Source organism: Papaver somniferum, chromosome 9 (assembly GCF_003573695.1).
Source record: "Papaver somniferum cultivar HN1 chromosome 9, ASM357369v1, whole genome shotgun sequence".
NCBI classification, from domain to species: Eukaryota; Viridiplantae; Streptophyta; class Magnoliopsida; order Ranunculales; family Papaveraceae; genus Papaver; species Papaver somniferum.
The window spans coordinates 55,019,991-55,042,301 of NC_039366.1; the positions used below are offsets into that span (position 1 = coordinate 55,019,991).

Genomic DNA, 22,311 nt, shown 5'->3' on the forward strand with positions numbered 1-22,311 from the left:
TGCCAAATCAAAATAAGGTAAAATAGAATTATGAGCTTTTGGACAAAATGACAATTAAAGAACAAAAATTCTTCTCATTTATTCTGACATAATACAGGAAATCAACATGGTTGAAAACTCAAACATATAATATGTTACAAACAATTTAATAAAGAAAGACTGATTTGAATGTATATGAATGTACCTCGGACCTACAGCTATCAACATTACAAAAAATAAGCCCTCACATAGCCAAGAAGCAACAAATACAAAACCCTAACCATGAATGAATCAGAAAAAAAGAAAAAAAAATATAGACGAACAAATTGGCAGATAATTGTCCCTATTGACGGTAGATCACTACATCACAGACGGTGATGAAACACCTTAGACTCATATCCTTTACAACTGTCTGCCGCCCCATTGTATGTAAGACCAATGAAATGCTTCAGGAGGGACTAGTGGGACAGAATCTCAGATGCCCGTTCCTCAGCATCAGTAGGGATCTCCCTGCCTGGTACCTTGACCTTAAGAAGACTTGAATACCTATCAAAACCACTTAAAATTGTTAAAATTGTTTGCTATACTATGTCTTGTGAATATTTCAATTTTATTTTTTGGATATCTTAGTATATAGCGCAAAATATCATATCAATCATGATTTCTACGCGTGTCCTTTTTAACAAGGATATTTACTCCAGTATTGCAACAAGCGACAAAATAGAGCAACTTACTCTGCAGCTGTAAACAAGTACTCATGCTCCGCAATAAAGGCAAGCAAAGCCTGCAAAAACAAACCAAAATATGAGAACTTCGAAAGCAGCTCAGAGAGAAGAAAAATCTTTCCAGTAAATGCTTACTTCAAATGGCAAGTTCAGCAGTTCATAATAAGTCCGAACACGGTCTAATCTTTGCTGAACAGCTTCACTATCGATCGACCGGATTGCTGCTATGGCCTGCAACAAGAAGTGTGCAGAATAAGAATTGAACAGATTTCAAGAGAAATAAATACTGAACTTGAAATAATTGTTGTTTCATTGGTAAACTGTTTAAAAAAAGCAGCCAAAAGATAAATGCTAATATATTATGGATTAGTTGGGAAATATGAACCTTTTCCTATACTGATCATTTATATTTCATAGTTAAGCACAAGATCTCTGAAGTGACAGAAGCAACACAAACAAACTTATTATTTATCTTCTTTAATGTTCAAATAAAGAACATATAACCTCCAATAGAAGGCACCAGAAGCCTGGTAGAGAGAAGGAACGAAGCTATAAACTAATTGTGGGGAATCGGTGTATCATAAGCCTATGCCGGAGAGATCATGGTCGGACATCATAAATAGTTGACTTTTTCACTTTTCACCAGCCAAATAACAGTCTTACATAAAAGTAGCAGCTTTTGGGGGAAATATATAAACAGTTCTAATGTTTGATGTGAAGGTGTTGGTTTTCTGAGGGTATTACGAAAGATATAAAATGAGTTACCGAAGAAAAACAAACCTGCTCTAATGCGATGGAATTCCGGCATATCTGTTGAACCCCAAAAAGGTTGATAGACTTAATATCCCCCAAAGCCTGATAAGAGATTTGAAATTCAACTTCATGAGAACTTAATAAGTGAGGAGGTGACCATATGCTGAAAAAATTACAACATGTATAGTGAAAAGATATTATATTCAAATCACTATTAGCAACATGGCACCTTGATAGACGCATTTGCTGCAACATCACATATTCCACCAAATATGTAAGTCCGCTTTTTCTCCGCAACAAAAGGTGCCATCTCCTCATCCCTACGTGTTATCTGTAATACAGAATGAAAATTAGTATAATACCATTATATGATTTCTTTTGTAAGACTAAGATGTCTTCTTCTAGAAGTTTACATTCTGCTTTTTAATAGGGCTAGCTAACAGAGATAAATCCCAACCTGTGCTGTAAGGGAAATAATGAAATCATCCGGCTCTTCCGCATCTTGATCCTCCACATATTCTCTACTACTCATTTCCTGTTTGAAATTGAAAATGTTTAGCTTCTTCATAATGGGAAAATGTCAGATCCACATTGATGTGAAAAATTAAATTAAATGCGCACAAACCTGCATATGAAAGATTGTCTCTAGCTGCATCTCTACACGTAAAACCTTAAGACAATCAATCGCGAGTCTCCTGTACTCTTCAGCATATGAGGCCAAATCCCTCGTAGGTACACTGCTAGTTCGTTTATGGTGATGAGCTTGTTTCTTGTGGTTCTCCTCTTCTAGTTGATTTGATGACCTTGAGGATGCTTGTCCAAGCCTGTAATACGTGGCATATCATATATTGTGCTTGCAGGTATAAACATAGATAGCATTTTACTCCTACTATGCAACAAAATGTTGAGGTTTAGAAGAAGTTTGAGAGAAGAGACGGCAAAACAACACTGGTAGCATGAAGGTCAGAAGCATACTCATCTCTACTTCATAATAATACAGAACTGCTTCTTTTTAAGTCCATAGAGTAAGAATATAATAATCACCTTTGGATTTTAAACAAAAGTCTTAAAGGCATTCTATTATACTATAGAGTTTTCTGCCAATCTGGACACTTCATTTACTTTTGGTATTTACACATAACATGAATAGTACGGTAAACTAAAAGGGTACATACTTGTAAGATGAGAATTTTTACCTTTCGATGGAGTCGGCCACATATTCCAATGAATCACTAAGAGAAGCCAGCAGAATGAGTTTGTTATCGTCGCGAATTAAATTCTCCTGCAAAAAGAATTATGAAACAGAAGAAAGGAAGATGGTCAGAGCATGCAACCTCTACTTAGCAACATATTTCAACAGACCTTCTTAGGGACTTCATTCACTCACTTCAAATATAGATGACAAAATACAGTAAGAGTCACAGTTACTAGTACCTACAAATACATAGATGTCTCTACCAACTTATTCAATGAACTGCTTTTAGAAAAGAGAGCTACCTGCTTAATTGGCCTCAAATTTAATAACAAATCACTCATCTCTATCTCCACCTCAACGGTCTCAGCATCTGTACCACTATTTTCAAGGTGCGACTGACCGGCTGAATCTAGTAAATAGACACTTGCTGGATCAACTCGCATGAGACCCTCGACATCATGCCTTCCGATGAGCATATAGCTCTGTTTTTCAAGAACTGCCTGGAAAATAATCAACCACATAACAAATAATCAGGGTTAGGCAAGCAGGCAACTCGCAAAGCAAATCTTTCTGGTGAGCTGTTGCAGCGAGTTTTTTTTTACGTACCAACTTACTAAGGCTCCATCTACAAGAGTTGTAATATAACTCTACAAATTAGCAACATACTTTTGTTTATTTCTTTATGGTGCATGTTATCTATTGACTTACAAAAATCAAACGTTTGGTATGTTCTAGTACCAACTGGCAATGAGACAGAAACAGTATCATCACTAGCTTTACCAGCAAAGCAGAGAATTGTAAAAATGATAACGATAAAATATTCTATGTGGATCCGTGAAATTCTCCCCAGATAAACAACTCATATAGAATGCAACCGAACCAGTCGACAAAACTTTAAAATTAGGAAATGGAGAACCACGTGCCTCCATATATGACGTCCGGCATCTTTCATACGTCCGCTCAAGAAAAGTTTGTACATACTTTGCGAGGTCGCCAGCATACTTAGGCATGGCTTGAGCCCAGCCAAGCACCTACAGTCAACAATATATCTTGTATTTCAGTACTATAGCATATTACAGAAGCCGGAGATAATATGGATTCCACCACTGTAGCTCATACTGCATTGTCGACATTCAATATATAGGAGATTCTTAAGTTACCTCCTTTGCTAAGAAATCAATAGCCAACAGGCCTTGTAAGACAGGACGTCCCTTCTCAATCAGTGGATTATAAGTTGTAGCAGCATGTGCTCGTGGTCTGAATGCAGCAGGACCTACAGAAGTTTAGTTGTGGATGTTAGTCCCTGATCACCAAATAAAGAGAAAAGAAAAGAACGTAGGTATTTCAAGCATGCCAGTGTCTTTCAGTGATAAATTAATTTAAAATAGTAAGTAGTAGACTACTAGTTGCACAATAAATTGATTTTCTCAGCAAAAGAACCTTTGTATACTGCTGGTTCACAACAAAAAATTGTGTACTTCAGTCAAGGGAGGTTTTGCCACTGATATGTACAAGTACTGAGTTCTTGACAACAGAGGCTCTTTATTGAATCTTTATAGGAAGTGAAATTGGTTTCACAAAAAGCATAACTGTCCAGTCGTGAATTAATCTTCCTCATAACAAAATCACAATTTAAGTTGAAACTTGAAAGGGCGCCTAATTTACAGAATCAACTAAACAGTATAAAGTTCGATATAAGTAAGAATCATACTTGATATAGCTTGCTGGACGCTTTTGCGATAATCCACAAACATGGTGGGTAAGAAATGATCCTTCAGAAAATTCTCCACGAACGCTAGTAACCCATCATTACTGAAAATTTGGGAAGATCACGCAACAACGTTAACATGGAATCTACACGAGATGTATACATTCATTGATCCGCCAACTCAAGCCTTCCAAATTAATCTCTTTAATAATTTATTAAAACAGATGGCCTTTTTCTAATGTGAGTCTGAGAAAGAGAATGTGAGCTTACCCAAGCTGAGAATACTTTTGGGGCAGCAATGATGCAACCTTATCTGTAAACTGCAAACTTCACCAAATCAACAGAAGCAACAAAAATATTGAAGTATGATGAATGAATAATACAGTGTGGCTAGTAGAAAAACCTGAAGCACAGGGCGGTATATTGCGGCTGCTAGATAGATTCCTTGCTCAGGAAGGACACCTGTAGTACCATAGCCCTCTTGCTGCACATTTGACCCCCTCCTCCACCCTTGACGAATAAGATCGGGTCCTACATTAACGAATGAAGCGTCAAGCGGCCATAAAAGCAAATGAAAACTCAGACGTTATTCAAAAGCATATAATTATGAAGATGAAACAAATGTAAAGTATAACTTAGAATGAAAGGTTAATAAAAAAATAATAATATTGAGATCCCGGCATGTATGCAGGTTGGCATCTTTTTAAGGGTCATATGGTTCACGGGGAGGCAACTCTTAAAAGCTGAAGTTACATTTAGGATCCAAGGAGGAGAAAGTTACAACCATCTTACTTATATAAGGTGGTGGTGGTTGACATATGATTTCAAAACAAAAATATGCAGAACTACAAATTAATATTGCAAATGTTGTTTCAAAAGAAGACAGAGAAAAAACAACATCAAACATATTTAAAGATCAGCACCTTGGTTTGGGAGGGAGGACGTTGTTTCTGTAAAGCGAAAAGCAAATGTAAGACCATCTTCCGAGCCATCTCTGTAACCATCAAATTCAAAATGAGAAAATTCCTAACATATGTGATAGTTAAACATGTTGATGGTATTTATTTTTAATACATTGGTGGACAAGGCGATGCATGCCTCCGGCCTCCAAAAGAAAGTGTTCGCCAGCTACTCAGAATAAATGTCCACCCAAATTGGATAGTATTAACTTCTCCATATTAAACTCGGTAACTCATTTGACTAATTTTTCTAAGACATGTAAATGCCTAAGAACCAGTTCTAGAATAAACATCAGATGAAAAGGGTTTGTCAAATTTCACAGTTGAAGGAGATTGCAAGAATCTGTTTGATTACTTAAATGGGAAAGATTCTCAAATAAGTTGGCAAAACAGATTGACTATGAATGAAGTCCAGGAAAAATTTAATCAATGCCAGAATTTTTTGGGTTTTTGTTTAGTTCGTAGGACTGCAAACAATGTGGCAGATGTTTTAGCCAAAGAAGCAAAATCTTTTAAGAATTTTTTAAATTGGAGGACTGTTCCTCCTTCTTGTATTAATCAGGCGCTGGAAGTAGATAAATCAAATGTTAGGGGCATTTCCACCAACCTAACATTAGATAGCTCTACTATTTCTTTTGCAACGGATCCTAACTCCCTAAGTTAGTTTTTTGGAATGCATTATTAACTTACAAAAAAAAACAATAAACATCAGATGGAAATAATATTCTATTTTCTGAGGATGTATAGGATTTTACTGATATATCTCCGATTCATCAAGTAGAAAATCTAAACTAACTAATTTTTCTTAGACATGTAAATGCATAAGAACCAGTTCTCGAATAAGTTCCAGATAAAAATAATATTCTATTTTCTGAGCATCTGTAGGATTTTACTGATAACTAACTCCGATTCATCAAGTAGAGATCTATCTAGTACAGCAAGAATTTCCAGCCAATATCACAACATTGCAGCAAATTTTCAGTCATAAGAATTGTATGCATTTTATAGGTGTTGGCGTGTAGCTTTGATAGAGAAATCGACAGGCAAGATTCCATTTATGTGTCTCGAATTCATGTTTAAACTAATGATTCAGGAGAGAGTGTCTATATTTTATCAACAGAATATATGACCTTAAGAACATTCCATTATTGGAACAAACATAAAATTGAAAGCAAAAACTTGTACTTACCTCTTTTCCTTTGAAGGGCCCTTATTTGCAAGTCGAGCTGTTTGTACAGCAGCATCTGCTGATGCAGCTTCTGGAGTTGCCCGTAGGATCTCACATATGACTTGCTGGCATTCACTCTTTTGCAAGCATGTAAAGAAAATGAAACAAGCATATAAGAGGAGACATTATGTGAAGATATAGAACATTTAGTAGCAGTAAAATCAACCATTAGGTCATATACATAATCACCAGAAAGTACCAGAAGGTAAAAAGAAAAAAAAAGAAAAAAAAAAAAAGAATACCTGCAAGACGGTCAAGGAAAATCCTACACTATAACCTCCAGTGTTCTGAGATGACTCAGAATCATTGTTCCAGCTCATGTCTCCGTTCATTGACTTTGGTGTGCTCAAGTCACTGTGTTGTCCTGATTTAGATTCCAGAAGTTCCCCAACGGTAACATGATTCTCTGGAATATGGTGATTGCAAGATTAATTCCACTATTCCAGAAAAGTAATAAGAAGGGAAGCAAATGCTGTAGAAGACATACAATCATATCTTACCAAGTATTCGTACAATATCATCCAATACCGCCTCAAGAAGTTCATTGGCTGCAGCTTGAGCTGCACCAAGTGGGGCCATTGTAGGTGAGACTGGACTAACTGCTAACAGTGTCCCAGCCTTCTGCATTATCCCATTTGGACGCTTTTCTTTCTGCAACTGGAAGCTTTCCATTTGTTTTTTGAAACAATGTAAACCTGGACTTGTAGTTTTAGCAGAGTCACCAATTCCAGGTCTAGAAGAATTAACAACAGCTGCATGAGCTTTAATCTTTGATGTGATAATCTCATGTATAGTGGGTCGCAATCTTTGGCTATTAAACAGTGAGAAAAATCAACAAGGATCATTGTACAGAGGAAAAAAGAGAGCAGGAGTCCTAATCAAAATGAAGAAACAGGAGACACTTTCCCCTTTTGCTAGCCAATACAAACCAAACAGCATACCATATAACAGCTCCAGCAGCAGCAACCTTTCCAAGCATACAAAGACACTCAACCATGGTCTGTAAATACTTCACATGAAGAGGAGCATCGCTTTTTTTCACTGCTTCCTACAACCAAAAATGAACCCGGCATTCATAGTTATCACCAAATACAAAAGTAACACAACATATGTTTACAAGTTTAAGATATGGAGATCGTACAAGGAACTCGTTTGGAGTGGAATAGGCAAGCCAGGTTGGAATTTGACGTGAAGCAACTTTACCATCACCACCATTAACCCTACCATCAGATCCGTCAAGTATATCGACACTATCATCATCTTGGCCATCAAATGAAGACCTAAAACAGATCCAAAATTAAATTAAAATAGTGCGCTTTAAACAAACTAGCCGACTTTACCAAACTCTAGATTTAAATTCTTTAAACTAGAATCTAATATATTTCCAGAGTTAGTCTTGAATTTTTATTTGGTTGTGCAAATAAGAGTGTACGTAGATGGCATATGCAAATGCGGAAGACTGCATATGATACGGAAAGTCTTTTCTACGGTGACTTGAAGGAAAGAAAGAGAAGCTTCCATTACCCTCCCTCAGCTGAACCCCGACTATAAAATCCATCTCCAAGCCCTGAAGCACCAAACTGGTTGTCGCCTTTAAACAATCTTGTTCTTCGAGACAGAGGTTGCGAATTATTCATTGATGAAGCATGTGCTGTGGTAGTAGGCAGGTCATCATCTCTTTCATCTATGCTCGCTGTAACTGAGCTGCAGACAATGATTAGCTCAGCAACGATAAAGCTGATCAAAACCGAGAAACTTTGTGATTTGCTACACTACAACTAATATGTGAGTTAAAACTTTGGAATCTATGTACCTGTATTCACCCTTATCATACAAATGGCTATGCAATTCCTCCAAAACCTTATAAAATAGAGCTCCACGCAACTTTGTTAATTCATTACGAACATCTTGCAAAGCACCAACCTAACCACAATAACAGTTTCTAGATTACGAATCGGAGAAGACAAAGGAACCAAGGTTTCGGACCTCATGAGTTTATCAAAAATTTTGTGGAACGCATCAAGTGTTAAAATGAATTTTTTTTTTAAAAGACCCAAGCAGTAGTCCGGGACGAAATCTTAAACAGAGAACTCATTGTGAGTCAATGAATTTTTTTTAAAAGACCCAAGCAGTAGTCCAGGATGAAATCTTGAACAGAGAACTCATTGTGAGTCAATGAAAAATGACAGAGATGGTTTTACGAGTTTAACAAAGTTTTGGAAAAAGAAAGAAAAAATCTTTGATATTGGGAATGTATATAAGCTTTTGGACAATAATCATAAACTTTTAAGCAACTAACCGCTTGAAGGCCCTCTCTCTCAAGCATCAATGTTGACTGGATATGCAATTGAACCGCAGCATAGAACTGCTTTTCAGCAATAAGCTTCTCGATACGAGATGGAACCTGACCACATCAATAATAGTTTATGACGAATCATTTTCAAGATACAAGTATGAGAATATTTAAAGGATTTGTGTTAGACATTATCAAATGGAAGTAAAACTGCAGAAGTGCAAGAAGTCCATTACATATTTTAGGTTGGATAACTGAAAGCTCAGGTAGTTGCTTCCTATTCATAGGAAGCTAAAGAAAGAATAATGAGAGACTACAGATAGAGAACCACGGCAACACAAACCTTAGCTATGCCTTCAATTTGATCCAGCAACGAGATTATATGGCGCAATGTGACAGACCTAGACCACAGCTGATGCAATTGCTTATTACGGGTGCCAAGGCGCTTCTTTGCCTCTGCCAAGTCAACCTTTAAAATGGCAATACCTTCAGCCGATTCACTGAACAGTCGCAGGATCTGGAAGAAGAAAATATATTAACTTTGTTCAGTAAAACTTCGTTAGTGATTAATTGACAGAAAAGAGGGTGTCAACTGGCTTTCCTAATTAGACTAAGATACAGCAGAAAACGATAGTTCAAAAGAAAGATACTTGAGTGTGTATTAGTTTGAGAGGGTGTGCATGTAAAAAAAAAATAGTCAGTAATCCACTAATATAAAAACTAAAGAAAGAGAAGTTACAAACTTGGGAATAATTCTGAATTGCTTTGTTAAAGCCACTATGATATGCATGCACAACTTCATCGACAACTTCCTCAACGACATCACTTTGTTCCTTCAAAGAGCGTACTTCTCCTTCACGATCCTTTGATGTCAAAATATGTACCACGTGAGGTAATGAATCGAAACGAGCAGCTGCCCAGCTTTCATCTATTGAAGATATCTCATCTTTCAAATACTGCGTTAATCAATAAGAAAACAATAAAAAGTCAGAAAGGTGTCATAACAACTTATACATACAAAAGCACTAGGTGCTGAGGAACCAACACCAAACTACATTAGCAAGATTTAATTAGACTTAGACAAAATAGGAAAGCCCACAATAACCTAAATAATTTAATCAATGTAATGTAGCTTTTATCTAACAAATTGAATGAGTTCTTATGGCATGAATTGCAGTAGAAAATTATATCGATTATACTTCTATTTGAAACCACACTATCAGAAGTTGGGCAACAATTGTGGAGGTATTGGTAAAGCGCAATGCACAATCATTGAATAATATTAATAACAGCAGGATATTGAAGGTCATAAACTGAAGTAAAGAGTGTACTTATCAGTTAGTTTAACGCTAAATTCATTAACTAAAACTAAAATTCAGTAGACTTACAGCTTTCTCAGAGGAAATAGGCAATCCATCAAAAATACCCATTTCGAGAAAATCAACAAAACACAGTTGAAATCATCAACTGCAGAAACATAACACTAACGTCAACACATAGTTACGCATGAAATTCACAGCAATTCAACTCATGTAAACCCTAGATTCAACAAAATATCGGACGAAATAAAAGTTTACGATTCTGAATAAGAAATCGATGAAATTGGATCTGTCTATATCAAAAAGTGGTAGAAGAGATCTTGATATAATAATTTGAACAGGCACTACAAGAGAGAAAGAGATCGCACCGATGGATCCACGGGAATTAGACAGTTTAGAAAGAGGAATTAGATAGTTTTAACAGGGGCAGGGATGAGTAGAAGGAAGTGAAAGATTAAAATGGTTTGATTTTTCTTTTTCTTTATTTTCTCTAGGAAAATACTTGTCACAATTCTGTGCGAAAGAGAAGATGATTGGCACGTGAGAGATGATTAGGAAAGTATGTATGAGATGAGATCTCGAGGAAGGTAACATTAACGGTCAACTTAAATCACAACATTCTTTTTTGGCGCAGGCCAAACAAAACAAAATTGTTTTCTTTTTTTATTTTTAGAAGGTTCAACTCCAAAGACAATTCCCATAGAATTTCAGATACTCCCTCCGTACTATGCCTAAATTGGACTTTGCATAAAGATTAAGAAATATAAAGAGAATAATTTTTTTTTTCACAATTATTCTAGGTTAGTATTTAAGGTACCTAGTTTTTAGATGTCTAATTTTTTGTTCTTTACTTTGAACAATTCAAAACATAAAATAATACTCAAGAGAAAAAATAATACTCCTATATAGAGAGGGATATTTAAAATTGTGTCTAGAAATCAGAACTACGCAATTCTCCATATGAGGGCCAGATTCCAACATATGGGTAGGTTAGGATAAAAAATGGAAAAATATGAATTCTTGCAAGTAATTTAGGACAAAAAAAAAAATCCTCAATTTAGGCATCTAAACTAGGACGGAGGGAGTAGAAAACACTGAGAAGCCTGGTAGATGGGCGTATATGTTTTGCCACTATTGTAAACTTGAAAATATTGATGTTTTGCCGAGCAACAATGCCATTTAGCGGTTAAGAAAATGTTATCCCGGAGTTTATATGTTGCCAGTAAATACATTTCCCACAACAGGTTTATTTTTTCCCCGTAAATTTTAGATCATTTTTTATTCCCAAATTACATTGGATTACATTGGTAATAAGTTGCAGAATTAGTTATTCCTAACACTAATTTATGGAATGTCAATCTCTTGAATCAACGGTTTGATGCTGATGTTATAGCACTGATTGGTCAAACTCGCAAGTTTTGTTATCTCGAGCTTCCTTTCATTGTTAAATGCACAGAATTGTATCTTGATTTCTAGTCTACTTAAGTCAAGTCTCGGACTAGGGTTAGAGTATGGTAATTGAGTATCATATGTAACTGAATAATCCTCGAAGATTGAAGACTGAAGATTAAATGAGCACATTTGAAGAACTTCATTGAAAAAGAGGTATGTGAAGAATGCACCATTCTATTTACTCACAACAATATCATTGTACGCATATGTAACTATGTCGTATGACTTCTAGTAGATTTAATGTTGCAAAAAAGAAGTTTCGAGTCAAGCTTGTCTTGTTAAACATCTCGAAATATGATTCAAGAAATGGATGTTCATAGATCCTCAGCAATTTTAGTTCTAAACAATGTATTGTTCAAAATGGAAATTGCACAAGCAATAATATTTATATCTATGGCGATTGAGAATGTTTCAAATATCAAAAAAGAGTTTTCAAAACCACTAAAATCTGGACACGGGATAGGTACTGCATACTCAGTACGCGTACCCTAGATATTTGAAGTTCTGGAACGTAAGTAGGTATGTGTACCATGGAGTTATAAATTCGTGAATAGGAGAGGTATGCATGCCAAATACGTGTAACTCAAGGGCTTGAGTTCGTGAATAGCTTAAGGGTATGCATGCCCAGTACCCGTACCTTAGATCCATGAATTCACGAACTGGTTCTTAGGTACGCGTACCTACCCAGTACGAATTAAGAAGATGCTCATGAACTGCTTTCACAAATATATTTGGCACTGCTGTGACTCTCATGAACACCTCTAAGACATCTTTGATCACTAAATCTATGTATCGTGATTCAAGTCTGAAGTGTTAAATGAACATGATATTGCTTATACGTTCATAAGGCATATTTGCCATGAACTATCATTATACATGGTTCTGGTACCCTGGACCAGAGTGTATATTATTCTACATAATTTCAAAACAAACTTCTCACATGCTTACATGAATTCCTAACAAGAATTTTTTTCTAAACTGAGAAAGTGTTTGCTTGATTCTCAAATTATCTTAGCTTGAATTCTAAACAACCCTTAGTCTTGAAAGTCTATAAATGGACAGACTCAAACAACTGGAAAATTCAATCATTGGCACTTTCATGTCCTAGTTGTATGATAGAGTCGTCCTATATTAACCTGAGTTTCCTCTAAGAAACACAATTTGGTTTACGACGTAAAGACTTCACTTGGGGATTTGTGAAGCTAGGTACGAATATTTTTACCTTGATAGTTTGTGGTTCATGATCTTGTTCTTTTTGTTTGTTGAGGTTTTCGTCAATCTCCTTCAGGAACGAGATTGATAAAAATCACAAAGTTATCTTCGTCTCCGACTTTGTGATTCCTCGAGATAGATATCTAAAAATCTTCTTTATTGATCGGTTTAAGATTGTTATTGAGATGTGTTTAATAATCCAGGCTTCTCGGCTAACTGAGTGTAAATGTCTCGGATTTGTGAGGTTTTCTAGCTTTGTCTATTGAAAACAGATTTTTAAACCTTGACATATTTGATCTAAAAGGAAATGAAATATATAGGCTTACCTGTTAGATACAAATTGGTATCAAAAGTATTCACTGAGGTTGAAGCAACTTTTAAGCTGTAAAGGACGTCGACTAAGGAATCAATTGCGTAGAGCCTTGCGAAGTTCAAGAGACGTAAGGAGCACAACTGCAGCTGAATTGCTTGGAGGGTTAATTTGGTATCAAATACATTATAGTCTAAGTTTGATAGTAGGCTAGTATCTGTGGCAGCATAATACAGTTTGGTGTTCAAATCTGGACGAGGTTCCAAGGTTTTTTCTACAGGTGCATTTTTTCTCGTTAACAAAAAAATTTGGTGTCTTGTGTTTTTCCTTTTACGCATTATATTATTTTATATTTCTAACATGAATAACACAAGTAATATATAATCAATCTTAGTACATAGGTCCATATGTATTAATAGTGATCAATTATAAGACTCGTTTTTGTAGAATTCGTATCTTGAAAAATAGATAACAAGTTTCATAATATGCATAATTCGGATCCTCTTTGTTTTGATACGACTATTAAATTAATCTTGGATATTGATTTGTGAGATCGTATAAGTACTCTTTTATGCAACCAGGTTTACGGACTTTCTTGTCTCAAACATCATGATTGTGGAAGAGAAAGAGATATAAACTTTGTATACATGTTGCTCAAGGATTATCAATTAGATCTAATTGTCATTTAATCATGTGAAAAAGTGCGCCTTGAAATTACACATATAAGAATATACATTATGATTCGGGGTACTGGAACCGTGTAAAATGATGATTCTTGGAAAATATGCCTTATGAACTAACAAGCATAAATCGTGTTCATTAACACTCAATGCTTAAACCATGATTCACCAACACAAAGTGATTTAGTGAACAACGTTACTTATAAGTGTTTTTGAGAGTTGTATCAATGCCAAACATATTTGTGAAAATAGTTTATGAGCATCTGCTTAGTTTGATACTGGGTAGGTATGTGTAGGGGAACGCATAACTATAGACCAGTATGTGAACTCAGGTTGTTGGGGTATGCGTACCTGGTATGTGTACCCTTAGCCATTCACGAATTCAGATCTTTGGGATACGCATAATGGGCATGCACACCTCCTTCCTATTCACGAACTCGGAACCTTATGGTATGTGTACTAGGTATGTGTATCCTTACCCATTCTGGAACTTCGATCACTATGTACGCGTACTAGGTATGAGTACCTACCTGTGTCTAGAATTTCAGCAAGTTCTAAAAACCCTCTTTAAACAATTTGAAAATATTCTTGCTATAGATAATAAATATTACTGCTTAGGCAATTTTCAAATGATCAACTTCAAACCATAATAGCCTATTGTTGATGGTGGTTTTTAGCTTAGGGTTAAAATCGTAAAACTGTACATCCGACATGACGTCACTATGACCATTAGCATATTTATTGAATCAATCAGCATGCCTACGTAAAAATTACTGGGTACCTTTTTTTTTACATGAATCATGTTCCACGAAAAAACCCTTAACATTGACTAACATCATCCACGCCAAACCCTAATTCTCATGCTACCGCGCCAAGGTATGCCAACCATGCCAACCGCACCACTGTGCCAATGGCAAACCATGCCAGCCACATCTTCGCGCCAACATGCCAACCATGCCAGCCGCACCACTGTGCCAATGGAAAACCATGCCAGACACATCTTCGCGCCAAGGCATGCCAACCATGCCAGCCGCACCACTGTGCCAACGACAAACCATGCCAGCCACATCTTCGCGCCAAGGCATGCCAACCATGCCAGTTGCACCACTTTGCCAATGGAAAACCATGCCGGCCACATCTTCGCGCCAAGGCATGCCAGCCGCACCACTGTGCCAATGGCAAACCATGCCAGCCACATCTTCGCGCCAAGGCATGCCAACCATGCCAGCCGCACCACTGTGTCAATGACAAACCATGCCAGCCACATCTTCGCGCCAAGGCATGCCAACCATACTAGCCGCACCACTATTCCAATGGCAAACCATGCCAGCCACATCTTCGCGCCAAGGCATGCCAACCGCACCACTGTGCCAATGGCAAACCATGTCAGCCACGTTTACCGCGCCGAGGCATGCCAGCCATGCTGGCCGCACCATGCGCCAATGGCATGCCAGACCCTTGGCCCTAGCCATGCTGGCCGCACCATGCGCCAATGACATGCCAGACCCTTGGCCCTAGCCATGCTGGCCGCACCATGCGCCAATGGCATGCCAGACCCTTGGCCCTAGCCATGCTGGCCGCACCATGCGCCAATGGCATGCCAGACCCTTGGCCCATGCCAAGCCAACAGCACCATGCCAAGCCAACAGCACCTTGCCTTGGCCCTACCATGCCAATCCGTCCAAACCCTTGGCCCCACCATGCCAAGCCAACCGCACCTTGCCTTGGCCCTAACCATGTTGGCCGCACCATGCGCCAATGGCATGCCAAACCCTTGGCCCCACCATGCCAAGCCAACCGCACCTTGCCTTGGCCCTACCATGCCAAGCCGTCCAAACCCTTGGACCCACTATGCCAAGCCATCCGCACCATTCTGCCTTGGCCCCACTATGCCAAGCCATCCGCACCATTCTGCCTTGGCCCCACTATGCCAAGCCGCCCGCACCATTCTGCCTTGGCCCCACTATGCCAAGCCATCCGCACCATTCTGCCTTGGCCCCAATATGCCAAACCGTCCGCACCATTCTGCCTTGGCCCCACTATGCCAAGCCGCCCGCACCATTCTGGCTTGGCCCCACTATGCCAAGCCGTTCGCACCATTCTGCCTTACTATACCATGTCGACCTTCCCTATGCGGCTACCAAAATGAAGGCGTGCGACGATCAACGGCCACCCTTCAATCCTAGATGAAAATCCTAGCAGTCCAAGGTCGCCAGAAAACGCATGGTAACCTTTGGCCCAAAACCCTAGTTTTGGCCACGCGAAACCGCGCCAAGGCATGCCATGCCACATGTGCCAATGGCATGCCAACCACCTTGTCGCGCCATACCATGTCGGCCTTCCCTATGCGGCTACCAAAACGAAGGCGTGCGATGATCAACGACCACCCTTCAATCCTAGATTTAAGTCCTACCCGTCCAAGGTCGTCAGACAACGCATGGTAACCTTTGTCCCAAAACCCTAGTTTTGGCCACGCCAAACCGCGCCATGGCATGCCATGCCACATGTGCCAATTGCATGCCAACCACCTTGCCGCGCCACGCCATACCGGCCTTCCCTATGCGACTACCAAAACGAAGGCGTGCGACGATAAACGACCACCCTTCAATCCTAGATGCAAATCCTAGCCGTCCAAGGTCGCCAGACAACGCATGGTAACCTTTGGCCCAAAACCCTAGTTTTGGCCACGCCAAACCGTGCCAAGGCATGTCATGCCGCATGTGCCAATGGCATGCCAACCACCTTGCCGCGCCACGCCATACCGGCCTTCCCTATGCAGATTTTAAAACGAAGGCCGACAACGATCAACAACCACATTTTTATCTAAGACGCAGATCTTAGCCGTCCAAGGTTACCATCTAACGCATGGCAACTTTTGGCCCTAGTTTGGTCGCGCCTAAACAAAGCCAAAAAACTAAATTTTTGCCGCGCCTAAACCAGACCATATAAAAGCCATACCGAGCATGCTTTCGTGCCACTGGCTACCAAACGAAGGGTTGCAATAATCAACGGCTACCTTTCCTCTTAAGATGCAAAATCTCGACCGTCGAAGGTCACCGAGCCGGCAAGTCTCCCAAGCTCGACTTGCCATACGACAACAACATGCTACATGTTTTCCATGAAAACACTCGAGACATCAACGCATGTCACAAACTGGGGGATGCTCATTGGGTATTGGTTTAGCGGTTTACAGCGTGCGGTGTAACTACTCCCGTTATAAGAAAGTATCATAAGGATGAGGCGATTATTAAATACAGGGAGTAATGGTGAAACGCTTTCTTTTATGGGACATCAATTCCAGGCGTTACTGGTTACCACCTCCTCCCATTTACTCACCCTTTTTCCAATTCTTAATGAGACCAGAATACGTTTCACTTTGACTTGTATAAATAGGCATTACCTATTTCCACCGAACAACAAGTTCAGATCAGGAGCATACAACATTCAGAAAACATTTGCTAGATTTCAATCTGTTAGCTTCCCACTTTCTGATACAAGTCGTAGAAAACAACTACTCTTCCAGAATCAACTATTCTGGTCTCAACACTTTCTTCGCTTCCCTCCCCAAACCAACCCTTCTCCTTCACTTTGTGACCGAAGCAAGTCTGGAACGGCCATTTCTTGGTTTAGGCCGGATTTGTACAGATTGAACTCTCGAATCTAAATTACTCCCTTGCAGTACATTGTTTAGGGTTTAAATTCGTTTCTCATCCACACACCCGAAATTACCAAAATCAGCAGAAACTGTTTTCACCCTCAAACGATTGGAGACCACAGTGGGAAATTGATCTTTCGGTCACGACGTCAGTTTTCAATCCTCGATCTCATACCTCGACCTAGACGTCAGGACAGTAGAATCAAACGATCCGCTCAGGAATCGACGACTCAGCTACCAGGCGGCTCGATTACCAGTCGTAACACGGCAAGGGACGACTGGGGACTCCCGAGGGGTTAGAAGCAAACGATCCGACCAGGGATAAGCGACACGACAAGGAATGACTGGGGACTTTCTACAGTCACGGTGATGTTTCCCACAAAACTCGGTCTTACATCCGGGAGATTCCTTTTTCACCAGAAGATCCGAAAAACCGAGTAAGTCTTGCTAGACAAAATACATGGTCTACTACCTCAAGTCTTCAAAGGGGGAAATAAAAACCAATAGCCATATTTTCTCGTGCTTCATGCTTTCTTCTATCGCACAACATTCACAATTCCATGACTCTCCTGGGTTACTCATGACACTTATGTTCATAACCAAAACATCATTATTCTAAAACGATTCATTCTAAATAATAATTCAAAACCCTCAGGGTAACATTTGTCTACCAACCCAAAAATTCTGGAAATCAAAACCATAAACTAGGCGTTTCATTTGCCTTTCAAAAAAAAACCTAAAATAAGAAGTTCAGAAGACAGAAATGTGTTCAAGGAAAGTTTTTCAACAATGGCTTGCTCTTCTTGGCGAAAGCCTCCTTCGTGCTTTGGAGAGCCGCCCTCTTCAACTTCAACTTCCTGGAAAACTTTTCGACTTCCGCTTCCTGCTTCTTCACCATATCCGCAGAAGGACTTTCGACTGTTTCGGCCAGCAACTTTTCAACCTCAGAGAGACCATCAACGAACCAAGGAACATTGAACTCGAAGTTTACACACACGTCATGATGGAACCTCCAGCTCGAGACAACATCCTCAGAAACAGTATGACCTATCACGTTGCACATGTCGTCAATAGAAGACAAAGCTTCCTCCACACGCTTAACCAACGCAAATCGACTAGTAATTTTCTTGGTCGTGGCGATATGTCCGTAGATTTCTCATATCTTATTGTATAGCGTCGCTTGTTTGGATGGCACGCTAAATCCCCCGATCAACACATGATACGGATGAGGAACCATGTATGGAGGATTGAAAGTGGCGCCCGCGACTGCATCAGCGACATGTAAGGGATTCCTAACGATAATTGCACTTGCGGCCACTTGAGTACTCTCCATTGTCTGAGTCACAACGACGTTTTCATCTCGATCAACATCCATTTCAAGGTCACCCGGTGCGGCTGCCACAGTTGGAGACGAAGATGTATCTCCGCCAGTCTTCATCTCAGGGCCATCTTCAGAAACAGCTTCCCCCTATGATATCACGGATTAGATATTTTCCAAAGAGAAAGGGAGGGAGGAAAGAAGAAAAAACATGCGGGAGACTCACTGATTCTCTTTCAGACCGACTAGAGGAAGATTCAGCACTGCTGTCGGAAGAACTACTCCCGCCATCACTAGACTCTGAACTTTCATCCTTCTCGGGTTCCCCATCGCCATGGATAGGCTCAGCACCGCCACCCTCCGTCTCGAGAAGCGATGTTTTCTGACTACTTGTAAGTTTGGTAAAGGCGTTCTCGCTGCTGAGACCCTAGGCAAGATACAAAGACAGATACTCGGAAAAGAAACAAGGATATACACGATCTAACTAAAGTCATGAGGAAAATCATACGTACCCGCATATTGGAAGAATTGAAAGTCGGTAGGGCTGTCGAAACTGACTGGGAACCATCTGCACGGCTTTTAGATCTTCGCTCCTTGACTTCGGGACTATCCGCATTCGGGCTAACGGATTTTCGCTTGGGCGAAGAAGGATCCCTCAGCAGTGGATGCTCCGCTAAAACCGCAGGAGAAGGCTTACCGCGACGGTTTTCTAACACATCATTCACGAATCCATGGAAAACGAGAAACTCATCCTGCCAAAATATGTTATATTTGGAGGTTGTTGATGGATTTCGTTTCGCAAGCAGGAAAGGGAGATTTTTACCCGACACAAGAACAATAGCATCGAGAACAGTTGGCAACGAGACTTCTGGAACAACCGACTGACGAACAAGTGGGACCCCTTGGTCAAAACCCATATGCCGAGCCTCCCTATCGATATTGTAAGAGACTGCTTTGCAAGATCCTCGAAAGAAATACGGCACATGACCGGGCATGCAGCTTCGCATGAACACGATCTCTCCAATACTCATATCCTCTTTATCAGAAGACAAAGACATGATCGGAGCAGGAGCAAAGGTACTGATCTCAGTTATGGACGCATGCACCGGAGCCGATGGACGAAAATTAACCGTGTGCGAGTTGTCAAGAAATCCAACCAGGTTCGAACCAATCTTTGGGCGCCTATTCGACCAGCGTAGTATTCTAGAGCCACCCTAAGACTCGGGAAGTACGACCAACGGTTTTGGAGCATACCTTTCGAAGTGCTCCCATAACCACGCTTGGAGAAAGGCGACATGAATATACGAATCCACTTTCACGTAACCATTTGAAGCGCACATATCCGCGACCAGCTGATCCAAGTGTGTGTACATAGAACCAAGAAACAAGCCGCCAATAGGGAGAACGACACCTTTTGCCAATTTTATGGCAAACTTGATAAGTTCCTGTCTTATATCCTTCTTACCCGAACCGTCATCGAAAACATCTCTAGATAACCAAAGAGCCAAGAACGTCGCGACATGAAGCGTATTATTCTTCTGATTCGGCTCCAACTCATCAGGAAACCACTGAGACACCCACCAGCCATAGAAGCACCTCATCTCGTTTTCTTTCCGAACGAATCCTTTTGATTTCGCAACCAGAGCGGCGCGCATTTCTTCTTCATCTGCAGACAGTTTGACATCGAGGTTTCCTATTACGGGAAGGTTCGGCAACACGGACACGCTCTCTAAGGAGATAGTCATTTCACCCCACCAGCATATGGTCGTGTGAGTATCTGGACACCATCTGGAAATAAAAGCAACCAAGCTTGGAATATCTTTCCTAATTTGAAGCACTGCGGAAGCCGCGAAAGCATCAATGATCTGCGCCTCGGTCAAACTGGCTTTTACACATTCCTGGCTCATCATGAATCGCACTCATTTCTCAAAGGGACGCAACGGACTCACAGAGATTTTAAAGTCAATATGAGAAGCATGATACTCTTTCCTCTGAAGACAAAACCTTATTACACCTCCTGTCCGAACCGACCGGACCTCTCCTTCACTTTCCGGACCAGTCAGAAGAATCGACACATACTTGGGATGATTTCTCCTAATCGGGGCAGATGTTGTAAAGAACTCATCATCTATGTTTGGCTAGGAATTGCCAACATCTTTCGGTATGGAAAAACTTTTCTCAAATGACATCTTAAAGAAAATTCTCTCACGCTACTTCCACCTTCGAAATAACTACAATGGAACAATACGAAGAGAAACTATTACGGAAAGTGCATGGAAATTATTTTATCAGACACAGGAGATCAATCCTGGACGCAAGACAATTTGTTTCAAAGTCATAATGCGCATAGGCAAAGAAATGGGGACTGACAGACCCTGCATCACCACCTCATGCTAAGGCCGTACCCTGCAGCGGGAAATTCGCGCTCGTCCGAGGAGGCGCCCCCCACCACGGGAACTATACACACGACCACACTAGGAAAAAAGGAGTAAACCCTAGAAGTTAGGTTTTCACGGGAAGGGAATGACAATTACCAGCTCATGCATGCCTACTTTGCACGGTAATTGAGGCAGCCAACATCACTAAGGTATCTAAATATTACTACAAGTTCGTGCAAAGCATACCTACGGATAGGATTCATACCAACACAGAAGGACAATATTTCTACAAGTTCATGAAAAGGTACGCCTACAGCTAGGGTTTGCACTAACACAAAAAAAAGCAAGTTAAAGAGGAAGTGTTGGGAGATGTACCTGGAATTCGCTTGTCCGCTTTACTGTTACCACACGGCCAGAATAAAAAAAATATAGGTGTGAAATAAAAGGAGAGGCCGACCCTCCTTTTATAGGCGTGATACTTGGGAGTTTGAATAAGGAAAGGACTTCCTATTTGAGTCAAGTAAGGAAAATTAAGGCCCATGAAGACAAATCACCATGCCAAGAGCGCCCACGCCATTGCCTTGGCCCTACACGCCAAACCGCGCATGCTTTGCCTCACCAAACCGTGTCATGCCTTGCACCACCGTCCGCGCATGCTTTGCCTCACCAAACCGTGTCATGCCTTACACCACCATCCGCGCATGCTTTGCCTCACCAAACCACGTCATGCCTTGCACCACCGTGCCACGCCATGACTTGCCGCTCCAACACTAGCAACTAACCAAGCCAGTGTCATGATGTTCCCTAACCCATCCAAGGTGATGCATATCTAGACTAAGCCGGCGATCTTCATCTCACCACTTCACGGTCTACACCACAAATAGAATCTACGCAAGCCCGCAAAACACGAGGATCACGGACTCTCCTTACCTCTCGAAAAAGGTTAGTCAGACCTTCCTGACCATCTTTGCACGACTTGTCGTTTCGATTTTTGTCCTTGCCCGTCACCATCTTATGCTTACCTCGCAACAATGCTCCTGTTCCGAGCTAAGCAGGGGACTTAATGTTGATGGTGGTTTTTAGCTTAGGGTTAAAATCGTAAAACTGTACATCCGACATGACGTCACTATGACCATTAACACATTTA

General features: G+C 40.3%; 1 protein-coding gene across 1 annotated transcript; it reads right to left on the reverse strand.

Annotated features, from left to right (window-relative positions):
• Positions 1 to 54: 54 nt before the first annotated feature.
• On the reverse strand, positions 55 to 10,630 carry LOC113309322 (exocyst complex component SEC8-like). Its single transcript, XM_026557749.1, has 27 exons — positions 10,528 to 10,630; positions 10,229 to 10,307; positions 9,584 to 9,796; positions 9,184 to 9,357; positions 8,847 to 8,951; positions 8,361 to 8,470; positions 8,072 to 8,251; positions 7,689 to 7,827; positions 7,489 to 7,595; positions 7,048 to 7,358; positions 6,790 to 6,953; positions 6,509 to 6,624; positions 5,284 to 5,354; positions 4,764 to 4,891; positions 4,631 to 4,680; positions 4,364 to 4,464; positions 3,813 to 3,925; positions 3,576 to 3,683; positions 2,955 to 3,152; positions 2,654 to 2,739; positions 2,083 to 2,281; positions 1,915 to 1,992; positions 1,687 to 1,788; positions 1,485 to 1,559; positions 840 to 935; positions 714 to 763; positions 55 to 525 (listed from the first exon to the last, which is right to left on the reverse strand). The coding sequence occupies exons 2-27, from the start codon at positions 10,268 to 10,270 to the stop codon at positions 438 to 440; spliced, it is 3,204 nt and encodes a 1,067-aa protein (XP_026413534.1). The 5' UTR covers positions 10,271 to 10,307; positions 10,528 to 10,630; the 3' UTR covers positions 55 to 437.
• Positions 10,631 to 22,311: the final 11,681 nt, after the last annotated feature.

Bases quoted from the DNA above. Each gene is read 5' to 3' on its own strand.
- LOC113309322 (XM_026557749.1), bottom strand. From the start codon at position 10,270: ATGGGTATTTTTGATGGATTGCCTATTTCCTCTGAGAAAGCT. The intron at 4,681-4,763 runs GTTTTTCTACTA...TGAAGTTTGCAG, and splicing joins TATACCGCCCTGTGCTTCAG to TTTACAGATAAGGTTGCATC. The intron at 3,926-4,363 runs GTATGATTCTTA...AAACTTCTGTAG, and splicing joins CGTCCAGCAAGCTATATCAA to GTCCTGCTGCATTCAGACCA.